This window comes from Capra hircus, chromosome 20 (genome assembly GCF_001704415.2).
Source record: "Capra hircus breed San Clemente chromosome 20, ASM170441v1, whole genome shotgun sequence".
In the NCBI taxonomy this organism is placed as follows: domain Eukaryota; kingdom Metazoa; phylum Chordata; class Mammalia; order Artiodactyla; family Bovidae; genus Capra; species Capra hircus.
Genome location: NC_030827.1, coordinates 32,738,387 through 32,752,490, shown reverse-complemented (window position 1 = coordinate 32,752,490; position 14,104 = coordinate 32,738,387). Strand labels below are relative to the sequence as shown.

Below are 14,104 nucleotides of genomic sequence, written 5' to 3'. Positions count from 1 at the left end.
TTCAAAGTATTTCCCCTCTAACTTAGCTCCAAAGTCAAAAGCATCATAAATCCCAAAAAGGACTTTGATGAAAGAGATAGAATACTATTAAACTGATTTGCAGCCTGGCTTCCCAAAAGCAATGAATTCTGGCTTTACAAAGTACTTTAAGATTATATATGGTATTTCAGAAGTTGAAATCTAAAACTGGTGGCTTCATTAGGATTGAGCTACTTTTAAGCTCAATGGAATCAGAAATGTCTACTATCCAATGATGTCACTGAAAAGATTAACTACTTTCCAAAGAAAGTGGGTTTCATGAGCTCAAGCCTGAAATTTGGAAAATGGAGTTATTCATTTTGCAAATAACTCACTAACATCATAAATTAATTAAACCAAGCAGCAAATATTTTCACAGATCAATGAGCTATTGCTAAAGGGTACAGTACAATTAAATCACAGCCTTGGTTAAATGTCATTGCTTTATCACAGTGCGCCTTTCATAGTTAAGTCATGTTAACTAATTCAACTATTCAACCAGAAGCTATTTTACTTCCAAAACTCCTAAGTATTAAACATCAATTCTACTTGGCAGCTGGCCTTTATATTCGGTTCCTGTTGCTTCTCTTCAGAAATCTACACATACTATTTTTGAATGCAAAGTAAGAATTATACTTTTGTGGGGGTAGGGTGAATAGAAGTAAAAGAAGGATAAAGAAAATCATGCTGGAATATAAAAATTAGCTTCTTATGGGAAACTCCATTCCGAGGAAAATCAAAATCTTTTGCTCTAACACGGTGGCAGTATTGCCTCATATATGGGCAATGACGGAGGCCAAAGGTCTGACATGTTTTTCCTCCTCCTCTAGGCTGCTGCAATGTGTGACTCTCTGTCCCAGTCAAATAAAAGGCTAATAATAAAAGGCAAAGCATATGAATACCAGAGCACAGGAGAAGACAGGCTAGAGTTCCCAATTCAAAGAAACTCTGTATTTATCACCTATATCATTAGGTTGCAGTGAGTATCAGAGTACATCCTTAAGTACCCTTGAAGTTTTGAAGGATGCTCTACTAACCAGCATTCTTGCCTGGGAACTCCTACAGACAGAGGAGCCTGGCCAACTACAGTCCGTGGGGTCACAAAAGAGTTGGACACGACTTAGCAACTAATCAACAAACAACTCCTAACTCTGATGTCAATTAGAGCAGCATCCCCAATCTTTTGTGCACTAGCGACTAGTTTCATGGAAGACAATTTTTCCATGGACCAGAGGGCGGAGGGAAGATTTCAGGATTACTCAAGCATATTACATTTATTTTCATTTTATTTCTATTATTATTACATCAGTTCCATCTCAGATCATCAGACATCGGATTCTAGTGGTTAGGGACCCCTGGATTAGAGGACAGAACATATCACCCACGACAAAAACCCCAGAGCCCCAGATCTTGGTTTTGGTTGCTACTATGGATCCACTTCCCAACTTCTCATCATGAGAAGACAGATCTATTTCAGCCTGGGGTCTGCCAATTGGAGGCACAAGCAGGAGATACAGCAGAGAAGACTCCCATTCTCACCCTCACCCAGGTTTCTGCAAGATGTTTGTGTTCCTCCACAAAGACCCTGGTTCCTGTCTGGTGACCCTCTCCCACAGTCGCCCCTTAAGGCCCAAGGGTGATGAAAACTCCCTGTGGTATTTCAACATCCTTTCTGGTTTGCCTTAACCCTGTTTACACCCCTGTAAACTATTCTTTCCTTTAATTCTCATTACCCCTCCTGAGAGCATTCTCTGTGCACAGTCCGCATGGCGCCTGATTGACCCACCAAAGCTCTTGCCATTTCATGTAACCCCTCCTGCAATTTCTCCTATATCTTACTCTGCTCTAAATAGGGGAGACCTCTGATGGGCAAGCAGACCAAGATGGCACTGGGAAGGCTTCTCTCGCCTCCTCCATGTAAAGTACAGTGCATCTTCTCCAGGAAACATCAAAGAATCAAACCCAATTTCTTACTCTAACATCATTCGGCAGAGAGCGAAACTAATAGCAAAGGATAATGCTGGAAGAACATGTAATGAGTTATTTTACCTGCATTGATTAGATCTGCATCAACTTCATTTTTTAATGGGTATGGACCCTGTCAAATAAAGCACATGTCCAGTTAGGAAAAGAAGTTTCTCACTGAATCACACACTAAAACTTTAATGCAAACAACTTTGTTTAAAACCTTAGGAAATGATTATCAGAAGACTTGAGGTGAACCTTTTCAAAGTAATCCTGATGTTTTCACGGCTCTGTTTCTCACATTGATTAGTCTTTTCTATGCTAATAAATGTGATCCGGTAAGCAAAAAATAGTTTCTTCAAACTACCAAAGTCTGAAAGAAATGTTAAGCTATTGGAAATACAGGTCAATAAAAAAGTAATTATTTAGTATCTACTATGCAGTCTATGCTATAGTATATCAATGCTGCTGCTAAGTCGCTTCAGTCGTGTCCAACTCAATGAATACAAACCAAATGGCTACTTTATTGAAGAAGCAAGTCTCATCTTTTTGATACCCTTCCTGTCCCTTTGACTGGTAATCCTCAGTTTTTATTTTTTATGTATCTTTATAAACCATCTCTAATAACTTGAATAGGGTGAGCAGTTTCATAACATAACATATATTAAAATAAAAGAGAGGAAATAGAAAAAGAGAAAAGAAAAGTTCTAAGTTAGAGCCAAGAAAGAGGAAATAGTGGCTGTGAAACTTTAACATACTTTCAAAAAATGGGATCAAAAATGTATTCTTTAAATAAACTGAAATGGTAACTAATGTTTTAGACCTGTGTAAATTTTTCTTTAAACAGCGATCATAGTTACGCATATCAACTTATTTCCTTTGTCTTCAAAATGAGGGATCTGATCACTCTAGATAATCTATAAGGTACCTGAAAAATGTGAGTCTTTGCAGTATGAATCTTTTTTTATCCAGACTATTACCATTTTTGTGTTTTTGAAAATGGTCACAATCATTGCCTCAATCAAAAACCAACTACATGCTCATGACCATAATTGATATTTTCAATGCTGGATATACATTTTCCATACGTACGATTTATACTGCATTAACAGTTAAGATCTACTGAGAAGCAATAAAAGATTAGGAATATTATAAACTGTCAGACTCTAAGTAATCTCTGCCATAATTGTAAGTAAAGACACGACTGAAGCGACTTAGCAGCAGCAGTAGCAGCAGCAAAAGTTATTCAGGAAGCTAAAGCATTTAATTTTATTTTATGTTAAATAAATATTAAAAAAAAAAGGAATGGTCAACTTCTATGGGAATACTGAGCCCATTTGGAAAGTTATTCTTGAGAAAGGTAAAATTCTACCCTTTTGACCAACATGGCCTCTAAATGATTATGACATGAGAACTTTTCGAATTAGCCAACTGCAAAAAATGTCCTGTTCTAAAGGATCAATAGAAATGTTACTCTTCAGTTTCTCATGCTGAGACTTCTGATTTTTATTTAATGCAGAATTGTTAATAACCTTCATTATCTTGTGCAATCACACAAAGGTTAATAAACAGTTTACCTGAACAGGCTGGTGTGAGGTCTCTGAAGTGGGTGTAATAGGGGAGATGGAAGCTTATACAGTGATAAATGAGGAGTGATTGAAAAGCTCATGGAGTTGGGAAACTACCATCTACTCCATAAAGTATGACAGGACATGTTCATAAGTACTACACTTAATGGGAAAAGTTAAACATTTTATTATGACGATAAAGAGAAAGAAAAATAAGATTGGAAAATCTAAGCTAACAACTCTAAGAAGACTGCACTATATAAAATATCTTATTTTCTATCAAGACTGGATAAATAAAACTTTAATTTCTGTCTTACCAAACCCAGGACTCCATTTTCACTTTGCAGATGGACAGTCATATTGGGGCTGATATAGTTGCTGGCCAGAAGTGGTATTCCTATGCCCAAATTGGCTGGAATAAAAAATGTTAAGGTCCAACATACAAAAGGTAGAGAGATTATGTCATAAATCTTCTACATGAATAATCTGCACAGAGCGTTTAAAGTTACTTTTTCTGAATGTATTCTCCCACCACTCTCTAGGTATTATTTTGTAATTTTTTCAAAAAGAAAATCTCAAATAATCACAGCTTTCACCATGAAGGTATCAAAGTAGTGGCTTCAGAAAACTAATCAAAAGGTCATTTTTATTGTAAGAAACATTTAGCAAATTTTTGGATTGTATTACGACTTATATACTATGTATTAGGACTAATGTATTATGATATATGTACTATGACTGCTGACTGATGTAACACAGCCTGAGCTTTGTTTAAAAGCATTTTTCACTATTCGAAACTCCAACTGAGACTAAAAATGATGAAAATATTCTACAAGGGGCTTCTGTGTTTGAATTTTAACAAAGTTTTCTGACAACACCAAAACGTCTATCTAAATTGTATGGATTTCTTTGGGTCACTGTAATAACATCCCTTTGTCCCTTTGACTGGTAATCCTAAGTTTTTATTTTTTATGTATCTTGGTAACTGAATCTTCTCTAAGACAATAAAGAGGACGGTAGGGATGCTTAAGTTTCAGTGAATACATCTGAGACCATCTATTAAAAAGAAGCTATGCTATAGCATCAAAGTGCTAACTGATTGGGATTAGCAGATGCCAACTATTATATACAGAATGGATACAAAACAAGGTCCTACTGTATAGCACATGGAACTATATTCAATATCCTATGACAAACCATAATGGAAAATTATCTGTAAAAGAATCTATGTATGCATAACTGAGTCACTTTGCTATGCAGTAGAAATTAAATACAACACTGTAAGTCAACTATACTTGAATAAATTTTTTTTAAAAGAGCTAACTGAGGCTATTAAACCTTCTTCAGACATCAAAGTCCTGACTTGTATGCAGTGGTGTGAACTTGATCTTGCCTCTCAAGATCAGAGCAGCTGACCAGATCAGAAATACTGACTGACTGTGGGAATTACCTTGCATCCAGTGGTTAGGACTTAGTATTTTCACTGCTGTGGGCCTGGGCTTGATTCCTGGTCGGGGAACTAAGACCCCACCAGCTACACAGCACAGCCCAAAAGAAAAAAAAAACAGCTGACACTGTCTAGAACTGCTGTCCATGCTGTCCACTACTGCACACCAGACTCTGACCCAATTAAAGAATAATAGCACTCTGATGAGATTCTAATAACAGGGAGTGCTTTAAGAATCAAGGCCAGAAAAGATAAAGTGGGCATATGGTACCATATTATAAACTACAAAGGCCAGCAAAACAACCCAACATGCCAGGTCACCTCTAATGAATATAGTGAGTCTATGAAGGTATGATGTTTCATTGGAAAAGACTCTGATGCTGGGAGGGATTGGGGGCAGGAGGAGAAGGGGACGACAGAGGATGAGATGGCTGGATGGCATCACTGACTCGATGGACATGAGTCTGAGTGAACTCCAGGAGTTGGTGATGGACAGGGAGGCCTGGCGTGCTGCAATTCATGGGTCGCAAAGAGTCAGATACGACTGAGCGACTGAACTGAACTGATGAAGGTATGATGATAGCTACTTGGATTACCTCCTACCAAACCATCTAGCATAGAATTAATTGTGTTTCTCACAGTGATGCACGTAACACACTGAAGTACTGATTCCATTATGAGCAGGTTATTTTCAAGAAAGGGCAATCCAAATTACAGGTTTTATACTTCAACTTTCTTATCATATGCTGCAATTTTCAGTTCTTTAATATTATTTAGTGAGTCAAACACCAGAGAGGAAAAAAGTCCATGCAGTTTGGGTTGAAAAAGAGTAGGTGCTGTGGAAAGACCATTATATGAACTGACTTGAAAATATTTTTCAAAGGCAATACAATGGCAGTGAATAAAGGATACCTAGAAGAGAAGCCAATACATCTGAAATCAGAGTTATCATTTAGTCAGTGTTAACAATGTCAATGGTAAACCAGTTGACTGGAGGTAAAAAGAAAACCCACAGACAAGCTTTCATCTGCTCAGCCAATTCAGCTGACTCTGTATCTTGCTGATATGGGAGCTGAAAAAGGAGGCACTATAATATTCTCTTCCCTGTGTGAATTCCCACCATAAACCAATGCATAAGCTGAAAGATAAAAAAATAAATGAAGTGATGGAAGTAAGAAGAAAGTAAAAAAAGGAGTTTTCCCAGTCAGTATCAGTCTGAAAGAAGGTTTCTATGGACCAGAGGAAGTTCAGAGAATGGATACACATGTCATGTTTCTACCTCCTGTCCCAGGACTTTACGTATGGCTTTACTGTATTCACCATTCAACAAATATTTACCTTATCATAAATTATTTGAATTTATATATATTATTTGTAGTATATAGTTCCATGGTTAACATCTCAAAAATTAGCAAAGCGGCAGAGTCACTGACATTTAAACACATTCAAAATCCAAACACTTTATCTACCCTTTTCTTGACAAAGTATCTAAAGCAGAATTGAGTCATTCATTGAATACAAAACATCAGCCATAAAAGGGTACACTCACAGGGATCTTTGTCATGGGAAACAAGAGGCTGTTAAGAAGTTGGATCTTATGTTTCAAATGAGTATGTAAATGTCAGAACACAGAGAAAGCAAATAGCATTGGTTATAACTAGTACTTCTGAGAATTTAAACCTTCATCCTGGGTAATCTCTTTTCCCAATTAACTTTAGCCAAATGCCAAATTAAACTGAAATTCACTGTATATCAGAGAATAGCTAAGCAAATTTTCAGTCACTATTTCGCTTCAAGAAGGTAAAAGGATTGTAATTTCAATTTCATTTATCTTCATATCTTTAGGTTATAGGCCACGTTTTGTAAAAACTGATCAATTGCTTTAGAAGCTACAATGGACTAGAAAAGAATCCTTATGCAGGAAGTCTAGTAACCTGATGAATATATAAAAAGGGCTAAGTCTTTGCTCAGCCGCAAAAGGAATAAAGGATACCATACATGCCGTCCTCAAATTCAAGAGCTGCCCGCTTGATGATACGTTCTCTGACATTATCTCCAGGTTTACCAGATGTGGTTTTTATATCTTCCTCTTTCCGGATTGATAAACGCTTTAAAATAAACAAATAAATTATTCATGGTTGAGGTATGCCTTGTATTTTATCACTGCTGAAATACGAAACTGTATTGGAAAAAATTTTAACTCGCCCCTATTACTAACAGGAAGCAAATCTGCAATATAATATAGATGGGTTGTTTTTTTTTTTTAACAAAAGAAGAGTAACATGGATGACATTTGATGACAGAAATAATTCTTTAGGAAGTAAACGAAAGGTCAGATGTGTTTGAAGACGAAGATACACTTCTTCTATCTCTGAAGCAAGTAAGTCCTCCGTTACTGTCACACAGAGTGCTACTACTGTCACTCTTAAGAGTCCTACAACTGAATTCTCCTCAGGTGCTCAGGGATGGAGCTGGAAAAAGAAAACAAATAGACCTTTCGACTCTGTTTTTTTGTGGGGCTACCAGAATGTGTTTACCAAGTACTGCAGCTATCAATCTCCTATTTCCACCTGCAGAGTCCAGACTGGTTTTGCTATAAGTGCACCACGGAAATCATAGAAATATCCAGAAACCAGCCAGAGAACTATTTCCATCACTAGATCTCTTTGACATAGACTCTGGTCCCTGTTTGCAAATGTCCTCTTTTGGATCCCTGGCCCCTGACATTAGTTTTATATTGCAGTGTCTTCCTGTTTGATGTCAACAGGTAGAGGGCATCTCTGAATCTCTTATATCTCTTACTGCTTGTCTATTCTGTTGCTGATCCCTACACATTTCTGAATCTTAATATCGACTCTGATCCAGCTGATCTTCATGCTCTCAGTAGCCTTAGTATACCTCCAATGCTCCTGATAGCCTCTCCTTACCATGATCTCACATCTATCCACCAGCTTCCCAGAGCCCAACACTTGTGGGAAAACATGAAAAGACATCAAGATAGCTCTGAACACTCAAACACTAAGAGTCCAGCAGGGGTAAAGCAACCAAGACCTGATTATTGTTCTCTATCTTGCAGGACAGCCATCCGAAACTATGCATTATAAATCAGAACAGTTACAAAAGCCTGGAAGACACAGTCTAGAGAATCATGTAACTTAGTGATATACAAGTTGTAAACACAAGGCACTGCTAATCTAGACAATCACACAGACATCCCCTTAAGATGGACACATGAGAAGCATCTATTAAGATTCAAAGCAAGACCTCCTGCTCAGCTTTAATTCCTTATCATCTGCAATAGCTCCAGGGACACATCTCTCTGACAGTCAGATCCACAAATACTGACAAACAAGGTAAGTCAATTACCTCAATTCTTTTCTCATATTTTTCTCCCTTTATAAGGCGATGTACATAAATCTTAGGAATATGAATGTCTTCTGGGGCAAATGATCCAATATCGACAATTTCTTCAACCTAAGCAAAGAGAAAAACATTTTAAATTAAATAATGAGAGTTTAAATTGAATATTTTTATTTTAAAAAAATGAAGAATATGCATCTTTACCTCCAACTTAGGTTGGACACACAATGTAAAATATATATATGTATATACATACAAATATACAAATATAAATCTACATATACATCAGAGAGAAAGAATACACACATACATACATATACACAAACTTCTAGACCCACAAAAAGAGAAGAAATTCAAATACATGGCCTGAACATAAAACACAGAACATAAAGTTCTAGAACTTTGCTTAAAACAGCCTCAGCTACAAATTTGTCAAACGTTTGTCAGTACAGCTGCTTGAACTTTCACAAATTGCAGCTCAACTATGCAAAATTTGAAAGCACATCCCTTAAACCCAGATTTTCAAAATTAATGGAAATTTATCATATCAAAGACAAAAATCTGTAACAACATCTGCTTGGTCAATTGCTTTTTAAATATAGACACAAATGCTATTTGTAACCATTTTAAATTATTCCTGTTATTAGCTTCCTAGGATCGTGATAGAACTGCAATTGCTGAAATAATTTTACTTTAAGATTGATCATTAATTTCAACATGGAAATCTGAAAAAGAAAATCTTAACAACTATAAGTTCTAAAAATTAAAGTTATTGATAGAGCAAAAGGGTACTTTATAGCAATACCCAATGTCCCAAGTCAGTCTGCTATTTTAAAACTCATTTTTAAAAAGGACAAAAGAAAAATTTTTTTATCAACATTTAAAAAAAACCCTCAGAGTAAAAAGGATCAAGGAAAACTAAGATCAACATTGTTGAGATCAAAAAATTATCTTTCTGGTGCCAAGAAAAAATATTATCTTGAAGACTGAGGGTACTCAGTTTAATAGATGTCATACCCAAAGCGAAGAACTATCTGCAAAGGAAATGACTTGTACAAAGGGAGTTGTATTATACTTGTCTCCTAAACTAGTAACTGAACTCTTCAGAAGTTTTTGAGGTTAGGCACCCCTCGTTATGCTATTCTACCATGTATGCCTAAATCACACTCCTCCCACAATGAAAGAATAGAGTAATAAGAGTCAATTTCATTATTATGCACTGGTCTCAAATAGCTGAAAAAAAACAGGACATGGTACATAAAAGCCATCTTCTCTGATCAAACAAAACTCCAAGGAAGAGTCAGGTAACATGTGGGAATCCAAAAATGAAATAGTGAGTAGAGATGTATATCTAATATCCATCTGAGAATGAATCAGGGGAAGGCAGGGGGCTCCCCATCACTGTGCTCTGTATCTTTTCCTCCAAATTTCTCTATACTCTGATATATCAAGAACATAACCCTCACTTTTTACATATCCATCAGGTTATTAGGCCTCCTGCATATTGATTCTTTTTTAATCTACTGCAACCAAGGTAGGGATCAGGTAAACAGGAGGTGGATATAGGAAATGCAGAGCAACTAAGCATTACTTCCACCTCTTCAACAAGCCAGAAATTTTAGCCATTAGGGTTCATTCACATTTTACACTTACTCAACTCAAGCCTTCACAGAAATTCTTGACTTTAAAAAATTTATCCTGAGGATATTATTCTAAGGATATATATATAAAGCCATTATATTGAGGATATGTGTGAAGATGTACTTTTCATGAAAATACTGGCCACAGCATTTGTTAAAATAACATTGAGCCGGGGCTTCCCTGGTGATCTACTGGTCAAGAATCCGCCTGCCAAGGCAAAGGTCACAGGTTGAATTCCTGGTCCAGGAAGACCCCACATGCCATGGATCAACCAAGTCTGTGAGCCACAACTGCTGAGCCAGTGCTCTGAGCCACAGCTGCTGAAGCCCGCAAACCTAGAGCCCATACTCCACAACAAGAGAAGCCACCACAGTGAGAAGCCCATGCATGGTAATTAGAGTTCAGCCCTCCTCATGTCGTTAACTAGAGAAAGCCTGAGCACAGCAATGAACACTCAGGGCAGCCAAAAACACACACACAAAATTTTTTTAAACTGAGTTGGGAACAACCTAAAGGATCAACAACAGAATAACACTAAAATATATATGTTATCAGGCTCAGTCTCTGAGTTGGAAAGATCCCCTGGAGAAGGGAATGGCAAACCATTCCAGTATTCTTGCCTGGAGAATTCCATGGACAGAGGAGCTTGGTGGGCTACAGTCCACAGGATCACAGAGCTGGACATGACTGACAGACTAATATATTGGCTCAAACAATTATTTATATGTCTACAAAAACTAAGAGGAAAAACCAAAGGAAACTAGTACTGAAATGTTCATTTTTATCCCTAGGCGACAGTACAAGTTATTTCTGTTTAATTTTACTTTTTTAATCAAGAGGTGAAAAACATGCAAGTTTTTTTTTTTTTTTTAAGTTGCAATAGACATCCAGTAGATGGTTTCTAAAACTAGGAAATACGTAAGTGGAGGATGTGATAAATTGCTTAGTTAGCTATGTATCAAAAGGACAAGTTAAAAAGAAAATAGAGCCCTAAAACCTGTGGTTTCTAAACCCTAAAAACATTTACAACATTATGAAATTTAAGTTAAAAAAACTTTTTGTTTACATTTTTTAAAAAAAATGCAAATTATTCTCACTGTCTTATGTTGTTCCAATAGATCAGGCCCTCTTATCTCTTGCTTGAATTACTGCATCAGCTTCCTAATTGGTTTTCCTGCAATGACCCTTCAGCAGGAGCAAGAAACACATGGGGAAAGAAAAGAAGTCATACTTCTCACTTAGTCAAAAATGATGGTAACCAATCTCTACTTTCTTCTGGGTTCCATCAGAGAAAGTTCTGACCAAAAAAATAATAATAACCACCAAATCAAGACCAATTTTCTTTACCAAGGGCAACTATATCATGACTTTCACAACAAACGAAGTGAAAGAATGTGTCCCAGTAAAACAGCTCCAATGAAAAGCAAGAATCTGGTTAAGCGTAGTCAGTTCTAGGCTTTGTCATCCTAATAGGAATGATTTTCATCTTGTGGAAAACGCATGGGCAGCATTTGTCAAAACAATATCAACACTCAACAGGATTGAAAATTTCCATACAAAAATCAAAGCTTTCTCAGAGTTGGTTAGCAGAGTTAATCACAGAGGAAGAAAATATTTGAAGTATAAACCCAAAGAAGAAAACATATGTTTTCAGACAATCTGTGAAAAGAGTTAAAAAAAAAAACAAAACGGAAGAGGCAGAACTATCTTAATGTTACAACTGAAAGTTTCTGTGCTGATTCTGTGTGATCTTGAAAAAGAACAAATGGGGAGAGAGGGAAGGATCTAGTGAGATCAGACAAAAACATAAGAAGTCAAAGGAAATCTGAAAAGAAAAAGACGAACAGAATGAGTTTGTTAAGTAAGAAGTAAAAACAAAAGCTCACAAGAGCACTCACTAAACATGGCAGAAATGTACCTCCTGAAATCAGAAGTGGGGAAGACAAGAGAAGAAAGAACAAAGAAAAAGCCTCAGTGCACAGTGATGGGCATGTTTAAGGGTCCTCAGACAAGATCACAATGGAGGAGAGGTGGTAGCTAAGAGCAACCCAGGCTTTTTCCTGGCACGATGCACAGTTCTCATGCAGCCATCTGGCACATCCAGAAATCCAGACACTTGAGGCTTCTCTAATTAGTACTTGTCTTCAGTTATTAGCAGAAGAAGGAAGGCCAGTGAATGTTAATTATTATTGATTTGAACTTTTGTTTTAAAAGGTTGCTTTCTCTGCCCTAAACCCTTCCCACTTTATAATTCTGCAAAAATTTAAAGCACGGAGAAGGGTAAGAATTCATCCTCAGGTGACAGTGTTTTTGTTTTCCCTTTGCAAACATTATTTATATCTCAGGTAATGTAACAGAGGAGCAGCAAGGTAACCTCCTTATTTCTTATTTTATTTTAGTAACAACCTCAGTCGGTTATGGCCACAAAAGTGTGCCCAACCCTGAAGGCTGTTAGTGGAAAAAGCTGCACACCTGCAAACCTCACCATGTGAAATAAAGTGAGGTCTGAGGTGGGAGGAAGGGGAGGAATCACATTGCAGATTTTATTCCTGAGTCATCTTAGCCTTCAAAGACTTAGGATGAATATTCTTCTCTTATCAGGAAACTTAAAAAGCAAATAACAGGCCACAATGGCTAGAAACATTAAAAAAAAAAAAAACACCAGCACCCAAATTAGCAAAAAAAAAAAAAAAAAAAGCCTTGGAAGACTAGAAAAATGGAGAAAGGAAGCAATGAGCAATAACAGAAAAATTAGAAGATGCAGAGGTGTTCTGTATACTACTTTAACCAAGAAAAAACAAGGAAGAGAAAGAGGAAATGTAAAGCAAAAGGAGGGTCGGCCTGAAGGATTTGTGGCCTTCCCCACAAATCCAACAGAGAAAAATCATCCAAAGGAGCAAGAAGATGCATAGCTTCTTAAGCTCCATCCTAGGGAATAATTTGACTACTACACAAATATAATAGAAAATGGCATGAAAGCTGAAAAGGTCTGGAAAAATACATGGGGTCTTAGATGTCTTTATAGAAAGGCACAAAAACTGAAAAGATGAGTGGCTATTAATGAAACTGCAACCTTACAAACAGTTGTAAATGTAATCGCATAGTCATTGAATGTCTCAGGCCAATGGGCATTCTCCAATGTCTGATGACAATAAGCTCAAAGGCACAAGGTATGTCATGAAAACAGGCACAAGCCTGGGAAGCCACTGACCTAGCCATGATGTGGCAAAATGCATTTAAAGTGATTTTAAAAGGAGAAAGAATATTGCACTAATGGACATGTAATCAGGAGTGCTCACCAAACTAAAGACGTAGATGGCATATTTTTTAACAGAAATGACAAAACTGGCTCAGAAACAAGACAGTGATATAAAAGGGTGATATCATGGAAAACGTCAATTATTAGAACATCTTCTGTTCATCATATCCTTCTGATAAATTCTATATTGCCTTCTGACAAGTTCTATTCTTCAGAATGAAACAGTGAGAGAAACCATGATTCTGGACTTTTAACCAATAAAGATAAATTCCTTGGTAAAGTAGAAATGATGGAAACCCTGAAAGAAAGTGACAATGTAAAATTGGAATTTGTAATAAGCCAGGAACTGAATCTTAAGATATACACAAAAATGGACCCTGGTTTTTGAAGGGAGGAAGATTTTGAAAAGTTGAGAGGATGAAAACAAAGATCAGGATCAAGTGGTCAGAAACTGTAAATGATAGAAGCCTATGAGGGATGTAAGGCGCTATAGACCCACAAAAATTACAAGTCAGGATTCTTAAAGAGCCTGAAAATATGGTCACAGAATTACAGTCAAGTAAAAAATGGCACAGGTGTCAGCATATGGAAAGGCAAATATACTCCTTTTCAAACTGGGGCTCTATTCACAAGAGTGTGCTAATGAATTATTGAGACTTCACTGGTGGTCCAGGGGTTAAGAAGACGCACTTTCATTGCAGGAGGCAAGGATTCAATTCCTGATCAGAGAACTAAGATCCATGTTGCGTTGTGGGGCAGGGGCGAGGTTATTGAACAAATGGCCCACAAGGTCATAAACAGAGGAAAGAATATCGTTAGACTGCAGGACAAATTTTTTCCCACACC

At 36.9% G+C, this 14,104-nt stretch overlaps 1 protein-coding gene across 1 annotated transcript in view; it reads right to left on the bottom strand.

The window, feature by feature from the left end:
- OXCT1 (3-oxoacid CoA-transferase 1) overlaps positions 1–14,104 on the bottom strand; it is a 154,534-nt gene that overhangs the window by 73,664 nt on the left and 66,766 nt on the right. Inside the window, exons 8-11 of the mRNA XM_013972785.2 lie at positions 8,365–8,472; positions 6,992–7,106; positions 3,869–3,963; positions 2,068–2,116 (exon numbers count right to left, since the gene is read on the bottom strand). Of these exons, the coding sequence (XP_013828239.1) occupies positions 2,068–2,116; positions 3,869–3,963; positions 6,992–7,106; positions 8,365–8,472 (367 nt within the window). The remainder of the gene's footprint in view (positions 1–2,067; positions 2,117–3,868; positions 3,964–6,991; positions 7,107–8,364; positions 8,473–14,104) is intronic.